The sequence below is a fragment of the Melospiza georgiana genome, chromosome Z (genome assembly GCF_028018845.1).
Source record: "Melospiza georgiana isolate bMelGeo1 chromosome Z, bMelGeo1.pri, whole genome shotgun sequence".
NCBI lineage: Eukaryota > Metazoa > Chordata > Aves > Passeriformes > Passerellidae > Melospiza > Melospiza georgiana.
The window spans coordinates 3,981,729-4,003,817 of NC_080465.1; the positions used below are offsets into that span (position 1 = coordinate 3,981,729).

Consider the following 22,089-nt stretch of genomic DNA (forward strand, 5'->3'; position numbering starts at 1 on the left):
CAAAGCTCCAGTAGAAAAATGAAGACCTGTGATGGAACTGGTGGTAAGAGTAGCTTCTCACTTTTGACTGAGAAGGAATAAAAATTCTTTGTTCATATTGTAAATACAGATATAAAGAAAAAAGTAATTAAAATGAGATTATTTGATTTGGGGTGTATTTTTTTGCATTTTTCTCTAATTATTTACACTTAAAAGTAGCAGTTTGATAGCATTTGACGAAGAAATGCTAGAAGAATTTTTAGTGCCTGTCCTTGACCCAGCACCCCATCCTGTGTGGTCCAAAGAGACTCATCCCCATGGAGACAAAGAATGGCAGATGCCCCTCCCTGCCCAATACTCTCCCACAAAAAACTCAAAATTCAGAGGAATTATTAAACTACCTGGCACGGGAGCTCACATTTCTCTCCCCTCCATCCTGGGGCACAGGTACAGGTTCCATCCAGAGCATTGCAAGCCCCTCCATTGAGACACTGGCAGGTCAGGTTACAGCCCAGTCCCCACGTGCCACTGGGGCAATTTATGGAGCAATCCACACCATGCCAACCTGACAAAAATAAAAGGGATTAAAGTCAGAAATTAACCAGGTTTTCCCCCATTCCTCTCAGAGGATGTTTCATGTCTCTGAGATGGGCAGTACTGGGGTAAAATTCACTGCAGGATTTATCAGCTGAGGGCCTGTCCAGGTTGGAACAAAGGTGTTCAAGGGCACCTTGTAACATCTGTGCACAGCACACATCTGCAGATGCGTGCCAACAAGCAAAAGAGACTGATGGAAGATCTGAAATGGAAATAGAGACACCTTGACACTTCACTGAGAAGCTCTAAACTACAGTGAGAGTGTTAAGGTGTAGCCTGGAAACAATTAGGAATATTTTCCCCAGGCTCAAGCTGCTGCTTTCATAATTGTTCCACCAACATTCAACTCAGACAGTCCTGTAATATGGTTTTAACATGTATCTAACAAAAAAAAAAAAAAAAAGACAAAAAAATAAAAGTATTGCATAAATTGGATCCTTTGAGGAAACACAGAAGACCTTTCAGAGGATTTCTGTATACTTCTCCCCAAATACAAAAAGAAATGTAATGGAAAATAGCTGTAAAATGCAGCATTCACCACTGATCATGCCCAATACCAATGGTTTGCAGACTGGATAGACTGGGATGTGAATAGATTTTTTAAAATGTGATCATCCATCAGATTCAAGAGGAACAGTGTGAGGCAGTCAGTCACATATTACCATCACCAGTGACACAGGCCAAGTTTCTAATTTTGTACCTTGTTTACAGTAAGTGGAGGGAAAAATAATTCTGCACTGAGACTGATCAATAGGCTATGCAAAACACATGCACAGCAATCAGGCTGCCTCGTGCTTCATTGATAACTTCAAATTCAGGGGTCATTTCAGGAAAAAATGTATTTTTTGTAATTTGACTAGGAAATTGAGTCACTCTCCCTCAGCTGTCTTCCTAGGATTTATTACCTTCCTTTGTTTACATGACAAGTACCTAGGTTCGGTTTAATTTTACTTTTTGCTGTCCTCTTTCACTGTAGTGTGATTAAAACTGCATGGGGACCAGGAACATAGGATTCTGCATTGCAAGGAATATTTTTATCTTCATCAGCTAGCTGCTTTGCAGTATCAACCTGAACAGGGTTAAAGCAGCCACAGTGTCTCTGGAAAGAGCAGAAGTTCTACGTTGCTGCATAACTGATCTAACAGTGTCAGTCTCTGAAAAGTTTAGTGGATACTTGTCTAGCAAATTCTGTTTAGATGGGATATTGGGGATTAGAAATTGTTCCCTGGCAGGGTGGGCAGGCCCTGGCCCTGTGGCTGCCCCTGCATCCCTGGCAGTGCCCAAGGCCAGGTTGGACATTGGGACAGTGGGAGGTGTCCCTGCCATGGCTGGGGGTGGAACAAAATGATCTTTCAGGTCCCTTCCGACCCAAACTGTTACCAAATCCTCCAAAATCCTTGTTACAATTAAACCCCTCTAGCACTGTTCTGTGTCAGCAAATTAGGCATTGGTTTTTACCTGGTCAGGGTCTCTGTGTGTGTGTGGCTGACAAAATTCTGGCCTCCACACAGATGCAGACACAAAACTTTTTCACTTATTTATCCATTTTTAGCAAACAAAGAAATTATTATTCATTGGTTCTAAATTACGTAATTCTCTTTCATTACATAGCATTCTGTTCTCTATTGGTAATAGATTCCTCACTTCTCAGGCTAATTAATCTGTATTTTTTACTCTTTTTATTATCTTTTGCACAGGTAGGGAGCTTCCAATACACATATATGGAGTCTTAGTTATCTTGCTGTCTTCCTCATCATCTGGTTTCTGCAAAATGTATTTGTAGCCCATAAATTCTGCACTTCTCGTATTCATTTTAAACAACACATCTCTCTCTCTCTCACTCTCTCCCTCCCCCAGGCTTTGTTCATTGAAGCATGTCAAAATTAGCCAAGGAAAACATCAAGTTTCAGTAACTCCTCCCAAGTATTCCCACAACAGCTGCTTATGACAAACTTTGCTGAATTGTGGCTAAAAGGGATTCAAAACTAACACACTGCTTATAGTCAACATACGGGTTATGATTAATTAAAAACAAGTTATTAAAACTTAATGAAAACCATTAATTAAAAAAAATATGAAAGTTATGTAATTCCAATTCCAAAACCGTTCTGGGATTCCGTTTGATTTTGATTAGGAATGCTGACATCAGATAAAGGGTACACCCCACAGACCTCCTGACAGAGCAGAGAACAAGTTTTCTTCCCATTTTCCTTGTTTTCACCTCCCAGAGCAGCAGAAGCATCAAGTGTCTGCTTCTCATTAAGTTTCCTCTTCTCTGCTTCAAAAACCCAATTTGATTTTTACAGTGACAGGGAAATGAAACCCATCTGAGGAGACACTTACCTGCTTTGCAGGCACAAGAGCCATCCACAGGTGAGCAGGTGGCCCCATTCTTGCAGCTGCACACGGAGGAGCAGTTCACTCCATATGTCCCAGGGAGACAAGGGGTACCACAAGATGCACCCTGAATTATAAAAGAAGAGTCTAAAAAGAGCCTAAAAACCAACTGAGGAGGCTCAGAAAATACAACTGACTCAAGTGATACAAAAGCCAGCAAAAATACAGCCCATGCACGTCCCAGACTGTCACTAAATTTTCTTTAATTTAGGGGAGAGGGACACTTTTCATGCTTTTGAAGTATTTTAAAGTTATTTTCAGTAGGTGTTAGCTTTCTGTTGTTTGCTCTGAGAGCTCAAGTCACATAGCACCTGGTTAGATAAGGTGGATCAGGGGACAATAATAGAAAAGCTCTTTATGAAGTCAAAACACAGTAAGAAAGAAGTCTAATGGTAAATTATGTGAGTATGTAAAATATTTTTAAGAGCTAATTTGGCTGACGTTTTCAGTTATTACTTTCACAAGAACAGTCATACTGTAAAATGTTAGATTAGCATCCAAAGCACATGTAACAGCAAATGTGTGTAAAAGTTGCAGAATAATCTGTCCTGAAGTATAAAAAGAAGTGCTTTTGGCTGGAGTTTCTGTGGATGGAGCGTGAGGAGTTGATGACTGAAACCCATCGTTCCTGCCTTTACTTACACCTCAACAGCATGCCCTCAACATCTTACAAAGCAAGTAACTTCTCCTTCTAAAAACTGTTCTTACCAACATCTTATAAAGCAAGTAACTTCCCTTTCTGATAAATACCTTTATTTTAGCAGTGAGACCCGACCAGAAATGCTGATTTTTCAGGATCCCACAGCACAAGCTGTGCCACCCAAACACCCTCACTTCCCTTGTACCGCAGCGGAGGAGGAAGGGCCGGGGTGGCGCCCTGCAGAATCTGCTGCACAAGCTGTGGGATGTGCAAGTGAGACCCTTTTACCTCGAAGCCAGGGGCGCAGGTGCAGGTGCCGGTGACGCTGTCGCAGTCGGCCCCGTTGTGGCAGCTGCAGATCTGCTGGCACGCCTCCCCGTAGAAGCCCGGCGAGCACGTCTCGTTGCAGTACAGCCCAGCCCAGCCTGGCTTGCAGGAGCACTCCCCAGACATGGGGTGACAGCTGAAGTGAAGGCTGACTCAGTAATTCGGGACTACGTGTGGCATAAGTATTGCTTTCTCTACATAAGACCAAAAAAAACCCCAAAAAACCCTCAAACCCTCCCACAAAAAAAACCCCAAAAACCAAAACAACCCCCCAAAACCCAAACAAACAAACAAATAACAAAGCAAAAAACCAAAAAAAAAACAAAACAAGAAGAAGCCCGGGGAGCATGACTTGTTGCAGTACAGCCCAGCCCAGCCTGGCTTGCAGGAGCACTCCCCAGACATGGGGTGACAGCTGAAGTGAAGGCTAACTCAGTAATTTGGGACTACGTGTGGCATAAGTATTGTTTTCTCTACATAAGACCAAAAAAAACCCCAAAAAACCCCCAAAAAACCCTCAAACCCTCCCCCCAAAAAAACCCCAAAAACCAAAACAACCCCCCAAAACCCAAACAAACAAACAAAAAACAAAGCAAAAAACAAAAAAAAAAACCAAAACAAGAAAAAGCCCAGCGAGCATGTCTCGTTGCAGTACAGCCCAGCCCAGCCTGGCTTGCAGGAGCACTCCCCAGACATGGGGTGACAGCTGAAGTGAAGGTTGACTCGGTAATTCAGGACTACATGTGGCATAAGTATTGTTTTCTCTACATAAGACAAAAAAAAACCCCAAACAAAACCCCCAACCCCCCCCCAAACCCCCCCAAAACCAAACCAACCCAAACAAACAAACAAAAAAACGAAACAAAAAACAAAAAAAAACCAAAACAAAACACCCAAACCCCCCGCCTCGTTGGAGATGAGTTGTGTGAAGGGCCTTGCGTGAGATGATTTTACTTCCCACAACACGATTTGGTGTATTTATATAAAAATATGTTCCAATTAAGATGGGAAATGCAACATTATGCAACATACAGACATTTTGGGATGACATGGAAAGAAATAAAGGGTGTAATTTTTCTCTGTTTGAGCAGAAACCTCACTAAAACACAGTTTTTACCATAAGACAGATGTCCACAGATACAAAGAGGATCAAACCATTAAATTACTCAACATTTATTGTTAGATTCCCACTCTGACAGGACCATTTTCCTAACCCTGCAGAAGCTCAGCAGCATATTGCCCGAGAAACATGATCAAGCAGAAAAATAGCATGGCAGCATCCAACAGGAAATAAAACCACAGCACCCCACCAGCCAAGCAAGAACGTTCTCTTCATTAAGCCACTTTGGAAGAGGACTGAGAACGGCAAAAAAGCCCCCCAGCCCTGGGCAGAAGCCAGCTATAGCATGAGGGCAGTGACCTTTGGGCAGCATCTCCCCTCTGTGCTGGCCATACCTGGTGGCAGAGCAGCTGCCCCATACCTGGAACAGCAGTTCCATTGAAGGGCCACGCAGGCAGCTGCTGCCTGGGAACACATGGACATCATCAGCTGTGCAAGGATATACGGGCTGGGAGAGGGGACACAATGGGCTGCTCTGTAGCACTCTGGCAGACAAAGCATTTGCTTAATTCTCACCAAAGGAAAGCCTCAGTATCCAAATCCAATGTATTTACAATGGGAAGACTGTTTGGAGATATTTGCCTCCCACTGATTGAAGTGAAGCTCCTTTAAGAGTGCTGGAAGGACCAAAAAAAAAAAAAAAAAAAAGAAAAGCCTTCCTCCAGACAAATTAAATGACCCATGACAAGAGCCTGGTTTTGCAAGACTTGCTGATTTTGTGTGTGGGGGTGTATTGGAAACTGAGTATTTTTCTGACCTTTTGAAAGTCTGAAAAAATACCTGCTGCACGTTTATAACATTACAACAACAATCTCTGAAAGAGATGCAGTGTAACGTGGGAACACAACATTAGTTACAACTGCTTTTGGACTTGAGGGCTGCTCTTGTCCAAGGAAGAGTTTAAAATTGCTGAAAACAACCATTGCTAATCAGGGAAGGCAAAAGGATTGTGAAAGTTGGAACATCACCATGTATTCTGCTTTCTGCATATTTAATGCACACACTATGGCACCATAAAAAGTCGTGGGTCTCCAGAATATTAAAATACCTTTGACAGTGTTGACATAAAGTAGGAGGAAAGGCCTTTTCCTACAGAAATGGTTCAAAACTCATGGTGCTCAGACTGAACAGACCTGGTTATTTGTTAGTAATGTGCATACCAGCCATGAAACAAGATGAAATGGAGATATTCTCATATAAAACACGGGCAAAACTAAGAAGTCACATGATGCAGCAAGATAATCAAGTTTGTCTCCTGTCCTAAATTCCTGCAGGACCCCAGAGCTCTCACTAGTGGAAGAATACAGTGCAGGGAAGATTAAAAAAAAATAAAAAATCAATTCACAACTAGATAATTGTTAGGGTAGGAACCAGAATATATTCATGACATAAATTCAGCAGCACGGGCACCTTACAACAAAAATCCCGGCGCTCACGGAATCCTGTGAATTCCCTGTTGGAAGTGGGGTTTGTTGTTGGGCTTTTTTCCTTTTTTCCCCCTCGCAGGACATGAGGGAGCCCTGGGTATGAGGCAGAGGCATTGATGTTCTGTGCCCCCAGTGAGTGTCACCCAGGCGCCCTTGCCCACGTATTGACCGGCGCTGAAATTAGCACTCCGTGATTTGCAATTAGATGCAGGAGGCCAGAGCACTTCTGGAGGCTTTGGATGGGTTCTCACGCAGTTACCTTAATTGGCAATAATGTCTAAATGTTAAGGTAGGGATATAAAGAGATGCTGGGAGATACTGGCAATATAGCCTATTTTATTCCTGGTTGTCTGTTCACACTTTCTGGAAATACAACCCCACTCTGTACAGAGACAAAAATAAATTATTGTGGGCACTTCATATTATATATTTGAAGGATTTAGATGAAAATAATGATTTTTATATGCTTAATTTATGTGTTTTGCTTTCAAAGTATCCAACCAAATTATGTAGTACTCTAAAAAATAAGTATAAACATAAATATGAATAAGCATAAAATTTCCATTAAAAGCTTTTGCACCTGTACATACAGGCCCGTTATAAAAATGGAAATGTAAAAAGCCATAATCTTTACTTTAAAAATAGAGCCAAACTACATGAACCAAACATGAATTCCACCAATAAAACTACATGGGTATCTCAGAAAGGGCATGAGACAAGAAAAGAAACCCCACTAGTGCTCATGTCATGAATAAATCTTAATTGCAGGCTGAACTGAACCAAGGGTGCTGCTGGTACAAGAAGGTCTTTACCTGTTGCTGTCCTCTGGGCCCCTCAAACAGATTAAAATCTCTCAAGTATAGCTATTTCTATGCTCTACAGAGCATTTAATAAAGGCTGCTGGTAGGACCAAGAGCAAGGAAGGGCTTGCCTTTCATCTGCAGGAGCTGCCATCAACCAACAGCAGCAGCAAAATCTCTACAGCTCAGCCTACCCTAAATGCAAATAATGAATTACTGTCAGAGCTGGTTTTTTCCCAATCACAAAACAGTAATAAAAACACAGAATGTGCATTATCCAACTGTGTATGTGGAGATGTATGTGAAGAAAACATAGTTGTATTCTGGAACTTATGTACACCTTCTTTAGAGCAGTATTTTTTGGAGCTAAGCATATTTTTAAAAAATTAATGTTTCTGTTCGTTTCTGTATTGATTAATACCAATAACCTAGAGCTCTAAGCCTACCAACAGCTCCTCTTTGAGGATATCTAAATCATTGATCACACCCAGATGACAAAAGCTGTTATGGTATCAAGGGCCCCCAAAACAGAACCCCAGACCTACAGACACACAAAGTTTATTTGCAGAAGGAATTCCACCCCTTTTTTATTTTTTGCATGCCCTGAGACTCCTTTTCTGCTAAATGAATTAGTGCACTGCCTGTGGCAGGCAAGCAGAGGGCAGAGGGTATTCCCTGACATGATTAAAGAGCTGCCTCGTGGCTGACTGACATCAAGAAGCGAGGACAACCAGGCAAAACTGGCTTCTGAAAACATTTTCAAAAGATACTCAAAAGCTTCAAGTGCCCACAGGGAGTTTTGTCTTCTACATCATTACCTTTATTCCTGATATTTATGGTCTTGGGTACATCCTGACCCAAAGGGAAGGAACTTACACATATGTAAAATGTTCTTGGGAAGCAGTGAAAATATTTGTTTTTCTCACACATCATGATGTTCTGGCAAATATGCTCCAGCACCTTCAGGGCTGTTAAGTGCCTTTGGATTTGTCATTCAGAGGGGGAAATGTCCAAAAAAAAAAAAAAAAAAGACCAGCCAAATGCTGTTTACTTGTGAACATTTGTGATCTGATTTGACCACGAGCTGTCTCCTCCAGTGGTATACATGAAGGAACAGCTGTGTGGGACATGAATCAGAAGTAATCCCTGTAATATTAGAAATGGTATACAGTGCAATGCATTCCTGTCAAACCAGGCTGCTGCAACAGTCTGCAGACAGATTTTCTGTAGGGAAGTAGCTAACCATAATTCATAACACTATAGTGTTTGCTGTGCTAGCCTAATCTGAGAGCTGGAGGGCCCTGCATTATATATAATGCCACTTATTCCTGAACACACTGCCCAAATAATAAATTGCTTGATTTTACATCAAAATAACTCTGTATTTTTTTCAAGGTATTTCAGGCTAATGGGATGAGCAAGAGCACAAATACACAACTGTAAAATTATAGGACTGGAAGGGGAAAATTATTCAGTTTGTCAACAAAAGGTATGTTGGACAACTGCAACAAAACACAAAATAATTTTTCACAAACAATTAACAGAGTAGCTATTTCCATGCATGGATTTAACATCACTGCTAAATTCTGACTAAAGGCTTTTGTTTTGTCTATGAGAGAAAGTGCCTCTTATATTAATGCAGAGCAGCATTCTATGTGACACTCAGTAGCTCCTGCAAATTACCCTCACAGCTACTTTCAATAGCAAAAATTTAAATTGTGCTCACGACCCTTCTCCAAGGTACTGTTATTAGTAATGCAATTAAGTGGAAGTGAATGCACAATGACCACAGTATCTAATCAGAAGAACTGTTTTGTAACAAGAGAAAGCTGTCCACAATTGTTCTATAAATATGCTGGCTCGCCTCAACTGACATCTGACATCCCTCCCTCACAGCTGAAACTCTGTCTGCAAATAAGCAGTTTTTATATTTTCATAACAATACGCTCCAATGCTGTCAAAATTCACAAAAACTCAAAAAACAGGGCTCATCACCTCCTAAATGAGGAGAGATGTGTAAAAGCTAAGCTAATGAGAAAACTATTTTCATTTGATTTCCAGGGATTGGATTTTACCTGCTCACTCAAAAAAGCTCTTAAATGACAAAAAATGTACTTTTCCCAGATTTAGAATAGGTAAGGCTTTTGGAATTTTGTGCTAAAATAAGTCACCCACAGAAATTCTTATATAAAGAGACTGAGAGAAATGTCCAATCAGAAGACTTTAAACATCCATTGATTTCAATCCAGTTATTTCTCATCTACAGTAAACCACAGTGTGTAAGAGGCAGCCCATGTGCACTGACTTTATTCAGTCACGGTGAACAACATAATGATTTATTCAGGTGGCAAACATAGATAAAGGTCATGCTTTGTCTTAATATTTATTTCATGGGTCAGAGACCAAACACAGCAGTGAATATTACGATCAGACGCGCTTGCAAGCAAAAACGCAAAGCATCTTTTGGGTTGGGATTTTCTTTCTCATTGCAGTCAGAGAACACCGAATACTCACAAGCCTTCACCTGCTTCAGTCTGCACGGAAGTGTTAGAAAAATCAGGAAATACCCCTTTTCAGGTTATATATTTAGATTTCTGTGTTCTGTTTAGGCAAAAACCGCGGCAGGGCAGAGGGAGCAGAGCGTACCTCCATGTGTTGGGCATGTGGCAGGGGCAGTTTCTGTCACACCTGAGGCCGTAAATGCCCTCGGGGCAGAGCCTGGTCTCGCAGTGCTGCCCGGTGTAGCCCGGCTCGCAGAGGCAGGCGCCGCTGACGTGGTAGCACTTCCCGCCGTTCACGCACCGGCAGCTCTCGGCGCACAGCAGCCCGTAGCGCCCCACCGGGCACTCATCCTGGCACCTGGCAGGGGGAAAAACAACAGCGACAACCAATGCAATTGTGGACTTCCCACAAACGACAGCTGCTGGAGGCCTAAAGGAAATTTGGGGTATGAGGAATATCTTCTGCTGGTTGAAAATGCCGCTTAAATAAGGGCAAAAATCTGCGTAACTTGGGGAAACCTTCAGGACATCAAACCTGTTTTTGTCATCTCATTTTTTTGACAGGTGAAAATAAAAATCAGTAAAATTTTGAGTTTAACCCACATGACTTAGCAATGACTTTTGCTGCTGCTTAAGGAAAATATATGTTAAGAAAGAAACGTCACCAAACATTTCCTTTCTTATTCACAGAGTTTTGAGAAGATAGACAACAGACATAAATTAATCTGTTTAGCCAACAGATTAATTTCCTTAATTTTTCATAGATGGAACACATTGTTTAACCTAAAGATCAGTCTCTATCTTCAATCTGACTACTAGAAAATAAAATTTCAGTATCCTGCTTCTCAAATTTGCAACTCATAAACTAATGATCTTCTGGATAAGAGTTTCATTTCTCTGTGTCTTGAGTTTGGTGTTTACAGCTTTGTCTTTCATGTGTTCTAAAAAGGAATTGTTAAATTTGAATGCCAGTCAAGTTACATGTTGTAAAAAAAAATACTAGATAATATAACACATTATTAATGGTTTTATTTATTTATTTTCTTTTTCTGTTTTTCTTATAGATTTGGCATTTTTTGTTTTGGTTTTTTCCCTCATTACATGAGAATTTCAAAGACACATGATACAAGGAACTGCAAAATGTAACAGAAATTAGCAAAGCCCTCTGACTGAAGTAAAATGAGTAAACATGTTTGTTTCATGCTTCTACACTACTTTTCTCAATCTGATGCTGATACCCAGAAGTTTCAAGGTATTTGTAACTCTGTCCTAACTTTTTAGCAATAAAATCTTCTTTTCTCCGGAGGTGTAGCATAAAAGTAGAGCTAACAGCATAATAATAGAGCAAATTACCTTGTATCAATGTGTCCTGACGAAGTTATACAAATACAGATGTGAAAGAATTTTCTTCAAATGGCAACCAGGAACCTCAGCCAAAGTAGACAAAATTTAACCCAGATTTTTCTTTTTTTAAAATTTCATTTGCAAAACTCATCTCTTTGGAGGAGGTGTGTATGGGCTACTCAGAGAGTAGCCACATAGCTCTCAGACATGAAATAAGGACCAGGTCCTTATTTAAATAATAACCTTGCCACTGACTCCTTCCTGCCCTTGGAACCCTCTTGAAAAATGAAAGAATTGAAAATACAGCCTCTTTTGCAAGAAAAGGAGGCTAAGATCTGCAAAAGTGATCAAAATGCTGCAAACTGTAAGGCATTTCAGATGAAAGTCAGATTAAAATTATTACAATATGAAAAATTTAATTACTTTTAGAAACACCAGCGCAGAGCAGTGCACAGACACTTGTATGGTTACTCCTCTGATTTTCCGTGGAGCCCCTGTCTATGTCTGCCTAAATGTGTCTGCCACCTTCTGCACTGTTTCTTCACAGACACAAACATAACTTTGGCAAGCAAATGGCTCAGGGCTAATTATTCCTCTTCTTCTTGAGGTCTTTTTCCACATTATGTCTGGCAGAGCCCTTCCCAAGTCCTGTGAATGCTGGTGTGGGGAGTGCACATGGTTACCAAACCCACAGCTGCTGGCAGGGATCCCCTGCACTGACCCCAGAGATCAGGCTGCTGCTGACTCCTGAAAATGAGCTGTGTGCTGCTTAAAATACACGCAGGAAAATGTTCTTTCATCGCTTTCCACCGCCTTCAAAAGGGATGTCTCACTCTACTATCTTTCCAATCTGCCAAAGCTGACTTAACAGACATCCAAAGATGCGATGTATCATTTGAGCGGAGCATTTTTAGGAGACAGCTCTGCAGCCTGCAGCCTTTGAAGAGGGACTGAACGAGCGTCCCTCGCTGCTGTGAGTTCCAGACATCTGCACAAACCCACGGGCCTCCCTCCTCAGCCTGCCAGCACAGCCCAGGCTGCACCATTCTGCAGACACTCCACGGGAGGAAGGCTCACACAAGTGCCAGGGAAACAGTGAAACCCAGCAGTTCCTTCACACGCAGTGTTCTTTCACACGGACCTTCAACTTGCAACCCGGCCTCAGCCGAGCGATGCGGCAAACACTTCATCACCAAAACCAGCACTTTCAATCACATCTCAGATGCTTCCACTGCTCCTCCGAGCAGCCTCTGCAGCTGCCCTGCTGTGGCAGAGCCCTGCAGGCTGAGCAGCCTGGCAGGAATGGGTTTCCTTACCGTTCCCCCGTGTAGCCTGGGCTGCAGTGGCACTGGCCCGTCGCCGAGTCGCAGGTGCCTCCGTTGTGGCACTGGCACTCCTGGGAGCAGTTCTTCCCAAAACGACCCTCAGGACAAGGCTGACCACACACCATGCCCTGGCAGTGCACAAGAGAAGTCTTAGAGTTGGGACTGAAGCTTGAATAGACAAGGAAGACGTGAAGGAAGATCAAGGACATGCTGTATTACTCTCCCAGTGCTGATCTTGGAAAGGCCGGACCCTTCTCCAGCTTTAAATGTGGGGCATGTTCCAGCACTGGATTTGCATGTTGGAAGTGAAACACTCATGAAAAACACTCCCTCTAAGCACCTGTGAAAACACTTACACATAAAAGGCTAACTGATGTCAATCTCTTCCCAATTTATTTAGCAGGAGTGCTATCTATCAATATACCCAGGAATGTCCTCCAGTGAATAGAGGTGTAAGAATCAGCAGCTGCTCTAATGCCCCAATTATTCTACTTTATGGTAAGTTGGGTTTTTTTTTTTGATGAATGAAAAAGCTGTTTGCAATTTCACTTAAAGCACATCCTAAAAGCTTAAGTAGCATGATTGCTCCTTTCATGGGTTTTGAATTTCTGCACTGCCTTTTACATCCTTGGAATTAATTGCACCTGGGTGGTGAGGGAAACATCAGAACCTAAGACTTTTAAGAAGCCACTTCAAGAAAAAGGTATTTACAGGCAATTCATCAGACAAAAGACATCCAGGTATTTCATCTAATGTAAGTCACTGCAGAATTTGCACCTGGCTATCTTAAACCTCCCTTACAAGAAAAAGAGCAAAAAAAAAAAAAGGTTACACTGACAAAACAGTGTTCCACGAAACTGAAAATTCTACAATTAAAACTTACCCTTAAATAGTTACTTGGAGTGGAAAATTAATCAAAGGTCTAAATAGTCATGTATTAATTAACATACATACTAGTAGTGTAAAGTTTTCCTGACTGCTTCATGTGCTATATCTCATTTTTAGTAGCTCTGTTTAAGTGGATAAAGGTGAGTGAAGAATTTATGCAAACATCTGTATTCCTTGACCAATAATTTTGACCAATATTTTCATGCTCTTCTAGCATGAAATGCAATAGAAAGTAAAAATGGCCATGGTACCAGCTGGGTAGTCAGGTGTGCTACAGAATCTCACTACCAGAGATTGTATTTTATAGCATGCTCTCTAGTTGGTGAAAAACTGGCCTCTGCCACAGCTTATTTTCAGTATAATATAATATGTAATTAAATGATCAGTAAATATGAATTTTCACACAAAAGAAACATTTAAATGAAAAATATTATCAAATGCTCACCATCAATATTATCAGCAAATGTACTTAAAGAATTTATTTGGGCCTTGATCACCTTCCAATTGCATCATTTTCCAACTCAGAGCAGGCAGCCTGATAGCAAGGGAAGGTAATTTGCAGCTGCAAGGTCAGGTCCTAATTCCCTATCCTCTGATAAAAAGGAAGGAAGCCTAAAGATAATGTCAAAGATCCGATGTGCCATCTCCTCCCCAGAAGTGAACACACTAGGCAAAGGTTTTGGGCTTTTTTCCATGCATACTAGACATACAAACACAGGCACAAACCCCACTATCCATAACCACAATAGTGTCATCTCCCTATAATATCAACCTACATGCAAAAACCGAAGACTCCCAGGCAAGATCTAAAGGATATTGCCTTGTCACAGCACAACTCAGGTCTTTTGCTTCCCAGAATCTGATACAGTTAAAAAGGCAGTGCAGAACTGGAGCATTTTCAGTAACAGATGGTTTCGCAAGCATTTTATTTCAGTCCCCTACGCTAAAATATGTTTCTCATTACTCCTGGCTACAAGCAGACCACATTTGCTATCCTCGTTTGCTACCCTGTTCCTTTTCCCCCTGTGGAGATGCACAGCTCTGGGAGTTTTGGGGGGCTGTGGGGGTTTCAGGGAGCATTGTTTACCATCCATCCCGGCGGGCAGGAGCACTCCCCGGTGATGTGGTGACACACGCCTCCGTTCTGGCACGGGCACCTCTCCTCGCACTGCGGGCCGTGCTTCCCGGGGGGACACAGGTCCTCACAGCTGGGCACAGGGTGGGGACAGCACAGACACCCGTTAGCACAGGCCCCAGCTTTGTTTCCAGTGCTATCACCATCAGCTCTGCCAGCCAAAAAGCGTGGAGCTCTTCTGAGAGCAGAGAGATGCGCCCCGAGAGATGCTCTTGAGAGCAGAGAGATGGGCCCTGAGCGCTGTGCAGTACCCACACAACGGATCTAAGGAAACAGACCCAGAACTCCAGGAATTACTCCTTCCCAAGAAGTAATTTTACATGCAGTTTGGCATTCATTCCCTGCTGCTCACACAGCTCTGGCATGACCAAGGCCAAACAACTCCATGTTTCAATGCCATTTCCCAAACCTGTGGCCAGACTGACGGCCAGGAAGAACCCGCTGCTGCTCCTTTTTGTGCGTTTTTTCCCATCCGCATCAAGGATCTTTTTCCTCTTGGCCACACATCTGAATGCACCCTCCAGCATGGCTTTGCCCAAACCCGCCAGCTCAGAATAAAGACCCTAAATGGAATCTAACCTCTCCAACAGCCCAAACAAACCCCACAACCCGGGCGCTTCTTACAAGGCGCCGGTGTATCCGGGGGGGCAGCGGCACTCGCCGGTGACGTGGTCGCAGGTGGCTCTGTTCTGGCACTGGCACTTCTGCTGGCAGTCGTTGCCGTAGGAGCCGGGGTCGCAGCGCTCCTCGCAGCGCCAGCCCTTGAAGCCTGCAGAGCAGTGGCAGGCCCCCGTGATGGGGTTGCACAGGGCCCCGTTCTTGCACTGGCAGCGGCTGCTGCAGTGGGGTCCCCAGTGGTCGCTGTCACACGCTAAACGGGCAGAGGGAGAAAAGTTTTAGAAGGAGTTTTTGTGGTTACAGCGCAGTGAGCTGGCTGTGCAGCAATAAGAAAGAAGTTATGGAAGGGGAATGGTTTCTCCTTCTTGGTCCTTACGGGTCAGAACTCAGTGCATCCCTCTGGGTGTCCAGAGCCGCCAGGACCCTGCCGGGGGGCTCGGAGACCCTGGCACATAGCCCAGAACACCTGGGGATTTGATTATGACCCCTGGAGCAAGTTGCCAGCTTTGTATGAGGACCTGAAAGTTACACAGGTTTGAATGGCGTAATAATAAAATTATCACAGGGTGAAAATGCAGATTTTAGGATTTTTGGTATGGGGGTTATGGGGACAAGATGGAGGGACTTGGGAGTGTCCAGCCTTTCTCCTTCTTCTTCTTGTTCTCCATTTTCTGCAGCGATGGTGGCACTTTGGGATTGGTTTGGAGTAGAAGTGCACTGTCTAACATAGGTGATGGGTATTGGGAATTAAGTATAAATATGTTATACGTAGTTTGTAGTATAAAAGGACAACACCGCCTCGGGGGTGGTCAGAGTGCCTGTGGCTGCCCTGCTAAGCAGATCTCAGCTGGGCAGAGAGAAAATTTTATAGATAAGAATTAATAAACAACCTCAACACCAAAAAGTGAAGAGTCCAGACTCGTTCTTCAAACATGCGGGCCGAAACAGACACCCTGCATATATTGGGGCAGCAATTAACAACCAAAACCTGAGACTTAAGGACTGTGGCAGGCAGATCAGACTTGGTTTATGTGATTTATGCAATTCATTCTTCTCAAGAAAAGCCAACATTATAAACACGAGGTGGAAAACTAAATACAAGTTCAAATCTCTTAATTCTCAAAACTCTTCTTTGTGACAGTGTTCACAGGGGTCCAAGGATGAGGGAAGAGACGAGGATCTGACTCCATGTTTCAGAAGGCTTGATTTATTATTTTATGATATATATTACATTAAAACTATACTAAAAGAACAGAAGAAAGGATTTCATCAGAAGGCTGGCTAAGAATAGAAGAAGAAAGAATGGAAAACAAAGAGTTGTGGCTTGGACAGAGAGTCCGAGCCAGCTGTGATTGGCCATTAATTAGAAACAACCATGTGAGCCCAATCAAAAATTCACCTGTTGCATTCCACAGCAGCAGATAACCATTGTTTACATTTTGTTCCTGAGGTCTTTCAGCTTCTCAGGAGGAAAAATCCTAAGGAAAGGATTTTTCATAAAAGATGTCTGGGACACTTCATTGTAACTCTCAACCATCAAGCCATGAGCTTCCCTTTACAGAGGGAAGTCTAGCTAACTTAAAAAATGTATTCTAAATCCACCAACAACTCTCTTAATCCCACAAGGAAGTTGCAAATCTTGCTCAGAGCAGACTTCTGATTTTGGGCAAATCATAGAATTCCTACTTGTTCATGTAATTGCAAATATTTCCTTTGCAATCCTCAAATATACTGACAGGGCAAAAAAACCCACAAGAAGCACTTCACCAAGCAATAGGAAATTAACAAGTACATGGGTAAACTTCATCTGGATGTTACAAATTTGATTATCCAATGCGTCTTTACGATCACTCAAATCCATCTTTTCTTGTCTGCTCCAATGCATCCCATTAAAGCTCTATAAGCAAACCATTTAGAGGGTATTTCAGCATCAAAAGAAGAACTCAATGTTAAGGAAGAAATTTTATCCTAAGAAACACAGGAGGTTTTGTAAAGAGCCAGGAGATTAGGGTCACCTGGAGTTCAACAGGAATGTGTTAATCATATGGTCAAATGATCTGATTTTATTTTTATGTTCTGTTGATAACAGCAGCACAATGGGAAAGCTTCAATTGCAGGGACTGTAAGCCCAGGCTCTCCTCTTGGAGACTGACAACCATTGTTCTCCCAGTCTTCTCTTGGGGCAAGAAAGCCAGGCAGAGAACAGCCACACTTTCCTAGACTAATGCAAAGTAATTCAAGAATGCTCCTCGGGGTAGGAATTATTCAGCTGTAAGAGCTGTTCACCCAGGCTACACTAATAAAAAGGAATTAGGGTCTTTTCAAGAATCTACTCCTTAAGGTTGTTTTGTTTTTTTCCTTTTTCCCCCCAGTATAGGTCACTAGAACATGCATCCATAAATGGAGATACTGTGAGCACTTACACAGAATAAAACAGAGAGCAGCAGAAAGTAGTGTTATGTATTATAAACACCAAGCAGTGCTGCTGGGCTGTAAGGACAACTGCCCATCTTATTACTGGCCTCTGTCTTTAAAGATGTGTGGGTTTTGCTGTGGACAAACAACAGGCCTACAACACTCTGTAACACACTGAGAGATGCACACTGCATCTCCCAAATTGCCTTTTGCCACGATAACTTTAAACATTTTCAGCATGTCTGCATGGAGCAGAACGTGTAACCCTCCTGCTCAACCGGGCAGGAAACTAACTGTTTTGGGTATAAAAAACACATGTATGGCTGTCAAGATGCCTGAGACAGTTATGTGTTCTATCACGGCAGAGCAGAAACCCCTAATTTATTTTTTTTTTTAACATATTAGTTTGCATTCAGATGAAAGTCTTCTTTGTTTCAGACAAAATTTCAATTTTTGCAATTCCTCATGGAAATATTAATTAAAAAATCAAACAAGTAATAATAATAATATTAAAAAACCACCAACCGAAACCCAACAAGCCCTGTCCAGACATGTGTGATAAACAGGAGAATTGAGACTGATTTCCACACCACAACTGTTCCAGTGCAGAGCTCAGGCAAGGATGCAGGCAGCCAGAACATGCCCTTGGCTACAAAGATGGGGCTGGCAAGAGATTTATTCTTGGTGGTGGTGGCAAGAGATTTATTCTTGGTGGTGCTGTTCTTTTATCAGCTGCTGGGAATGGGGTGTTTGGTGCAGCCAGCAATATTCCTGCAGCTTCCTGAAGACCCATTGCAATGAGTCTGTGATTGCTCCTACCAAGCATCTGTCCTCACATCCAACACCCAGCCTCACTTGGGCAGGATGCACTGCCCAGTACATAACCATTAATTAGTTTCCTGGCATGACCTTCTCATTATGTTTGCAGGAAATCATTAAAATAAAAGCACATCCTATGGCTGGCAAACACCCAGCCTCAGGACCACTCTCCCAGCAATGATCAGGTGAATAACAAATATTGATTTTGCAATCTTTGATTACATTCCAGTGGCGGCCCCAGCACAGTGCACTTTTGCCACAACCCTTCACACAAGGTCTGTCACCAGCCTTCCATCCACCTGTGACTTATGGGCAGAACTGTGGAGAAATGTGCAGGATTATGGGGAATAAATAATAATACTGAACAAGATGGATAAATCATGTATTTTAACTCTATTTCCCCTGACTGATCATCAATAAAATTCTCCATAGGAAATCAGAGTGATTTGTCAGAAACTGATGCTCAGTTTACTACTAGAAAAGAAGGCAAAGGGCAGAAATATTTCCTGTGGCAAATTTGGATTACTTTTATACAATTATTACATCAGACTACTTCTAGGATTCAAACACTGAGAAAGCTGGGCTGGAAGTCACACATATCTGCTAATTTGGTGGAATGGGATATCCCTGGAGTTAGCTAATGACTACTGCCACATTGCAGAGTGTCAGCAGGAGTTTAATAAGCAGAGCTGTGCTGGCTGCACCTGGCCACAGGGCACACTCCACAAGCAGGCACCTGAAAAATCCTCATACACTGATTTTCTAACAGATCCAGAGCTGTCACACCATCTCTCTCAGCACAAGGGGAAAGGGGAGCAATGCACAGAGACAAGGGAAGGTTCAGATTTATTTCAGCGCAAGGATGGTGTATCTCAGCCCCAATCAAAGCCTGAACAACTCAGAGGTGCCAAACCCAGCCAGGAAACCAGTATTAATTTTCTGTGTTGATCCTAGAGAACTGGCTCATTGTTGCTCCGTCTTACACAGAACACCTGCTTTACAAAAGGCCTTCATTACCTTTCACACATTATATTCACCCTCAGGTATTTTTTATGTTTTAAACAGAAGATTTAGTTAGCCTCCCCCCGTCAGTTATTGTATCAGATTCACAGGGTCCTTTCTGCCTTCATCTTATGCTGTAGGGGAAAAAAACAAAATACACATAAACACCACTTTTAACACTGTGGTATTAATGTCACATCTTCTTATAATCTTTTTCTTTTACTACTCATCTGGGAATATCTTTTTTTTCTCACCACAGTATGCACTAAGCACATCACACAACGCCACAGACACCTGAAGGAGAACTTTGCTCTCTGCTTTGTTGAGCAAAAGCAGGAATTGGAATAAAAGCGCTGCATTGCATAAATTCTATTTAACATGAACACTATGGTAAGAATATCTAAGTATGAAGGTCTACCATCATAAAAATTCTTGGTGACTCTGAGGGCCAAGTGACTCGAGGAGCAGGGAGAAGCTTAAGGAGTCAATGGTAAAAGAACAATCTTTGAGAAAAAACTGAAAACTGTGATGGAAAATGCCACGAGTTTGGGGCCTTTTGTAGCATCTTTGAAGATGTAAAGTTCTCCTGTATAGCATATGATTTCCTTGTAAAATAACTGTAATGCACATTGTTATTGTGCTGGGTTAAATGTAGTTTTGTGAGAATGGTTTTTGTAATTTACAAGCTGGGGTGGTAGGAGCTGTGATATTTTAATTTATCTTTTTAAATTATTTTTTTTCAAGCAATCTGAAAACCAAGGGTAGAATTTGGCAACTACTTTATTGCTCTTTATAAGCAAAAAACATTTTAAACTAAATACGGTCATGTGCTTGTAAGTTTTTTTCCTGCTTCTTAAAAATGTTGATTTCATTAAAGAGCAACAAAAGAACTTCAAACAATTCCCAGTTCATCCTGACAAACCCACCTTGATCATCTAAAACTCTGCACTCCTCTAAAGACTGGCCTATAATAAACAAATAATGCTATCAGACCAAGCCAAAAAACAGTTTAGAAGAAAGACCTCCTTAGAAACTCTAACTTGCAACTACCTTTTAACTATGCCCCAATTTCCCTTATAACTTCATACTCAAGCCAGACAATGTTTATTGCAATGCTATTTTTAAAGATAACTTCTTTTTGTGCCATTGGGGAGGGAGAAGAACTACAGCAAAACTAAGATTTACAGTCCTTGCTGTCAGTTTCTTGCAGGTGTCTCATATGCAGTACCAAGACAACTAAATGAGATTTTAGTCTATCTTACCCATCTTTCTGCAAGACACATTGCAGTGTGTTCCTGGAAATACATACCACTGTTGGAAAACAGAGGAGATGCTTATCACTTCATTAGGCTTATGTATTTTTATGGCCTTTTAAAAAAAACGAAAACAAAACTCCCTACCACAGACAGCAGGGAGTAAATACTCCCTCCCTTGGAATGCAATATTGTGAAGTATAAATTTAAAATAACCCAACACTGGCACATATACATATTGCTGTCTCTCTGCCCTAAAAAGTCTCAACACAGTTTCTGCAGAAAGTTTCAAGCAATTACAGCCTTTAGTAAGTGAAAGGTGATTTTCCTTGCTTCAGCATGGAGAACAAAGTGAAGCTGCCCACAGCTTCAACATCCTTCCCTTCCCTTCCCTTCCCTTCCCTTCCCTTCCCTTCCCTTCCCTTCCCTTCCCTTCCCTTCCCTTCCCTTCCCTTCCCTTCCCTTCCCTTCCCTTCCCTTCCCTTCCCTTCCCTTCCCTTCCCTTCCCTTCCCTTCCCTTCCCTTCCCTTCCCTTCCCTTCCCTTCCCTTCCCTTCCCAAACATTCCCTTCCCAAACATTCCCTTCCCTTCCCAAACATTCCCTTCCCTTCCCAAACATTCCCTTCCCTTCCCTTCCCTTCCCAAACATTCCCTTCCCTTCCCAAACCTTCCCAAACCTTCCCTTCCCAAACCTTCCCAAACCTTCCCTTCCCAAACCTTCCCTTCCCAAACCTTCCCTTTCCAAACCTTCCCTTTCCAAACCTTCCCTTCCCAAACCTTCCCTTCCCTTCCCAAACCTTCTCTTCCCTTCCCAATGACCAACCATAGACAGTGTGAGTAAAAAAAGAACAATATTGAGAAAACTGTGATTTATCCAAAGGAGTACTCCACTGACAGTCCTGTTGCTACAAACAAGATTGCTAATCCCTGGACATACCCCAAGGTGAGACTTCCAAGAGTCAACAGAGGGGAAATCTGTTGATTTTATAAGCAAAAAAATGACAAAAATATGGATGTTATCACTGATCTATAGTCACATCACACCTACTGGAAAGTTTAGAGAGTATTCTTGAAACTACTCTCTGCTACTTCCATCTGCAGATCTAAATGGATTGTACTTGTTTCCCTTAGGATAATTCTGCAGGGTAGGAAACAGATAATAATTCTCCCAACTGGAATTTAATCCAAGTAAAAGTAAATTCCGGCTGATTTTGAAAGCTATAAATACTCAAAATGTGTTTTAAATTTGACAAGATGCACAAATTCCCCAGTGACATCAGCCTGTCTGTCAGCCTGGACGGCAAATGTGGAACATGGCAAACAGAAACTTCAGAGATGAGTCAAAAAAGCCAGGAAACAAAGCCAGCTACTCTGAAAACTAGAATAAAAACATCCTGTAGAAAACCTTCAACGTGTTATTTCATAAAACCATGGATTATTCTCCATGTAATTTTTTTCAATTTTGCTCTGTTCTAGTCATCTCAAAATGCTATGAAAATGAC

The 22,089-nt window shown here is 42.1% G+C and overlaps 1 protein-coding gene across 1 annotated transcript in view; it reads right to left on the bottom strand.

Moving 5' to 3' along the window:
• MEGF10 (multiple EGF like domains 10) overlaps positions 1-22,089 on the bottom strand; it is an 87,547-nt gene that overhangs the window by 30,627 nt on the left and 34,831 nt on the right. Inside the window, exons 6-12 of the mRNA XM_058044335.1 lie at positions 15,105-15,351; positions 14,433-14,553; positions 12,449-12,585; positions 9,934-10,146; positions 3,902-4,076; positions 2,920-3,040; positions 381-544 (exon numbers count right to left, since the gene is read on the bottom strand). Of these exons, the coding sequence (XP_057900318.1) occupies positions 381-544; positions 2,920-3,040; positions 3,902-4,076; positions 9,934-10,146; positions 12,449-12,585; positions 14,433-14,553; positions 15,105-15,351 (1,178 nt within the window). The remainder of the gene's footprint in view (positions 1-380; positions 545-2,919; positions 3,041-3,901; positions 4,077-9,933; positions 10,147-12,448; positions 12,586-14,432; positions 14,554-15,104; positions 15,352-22,089) is intronic.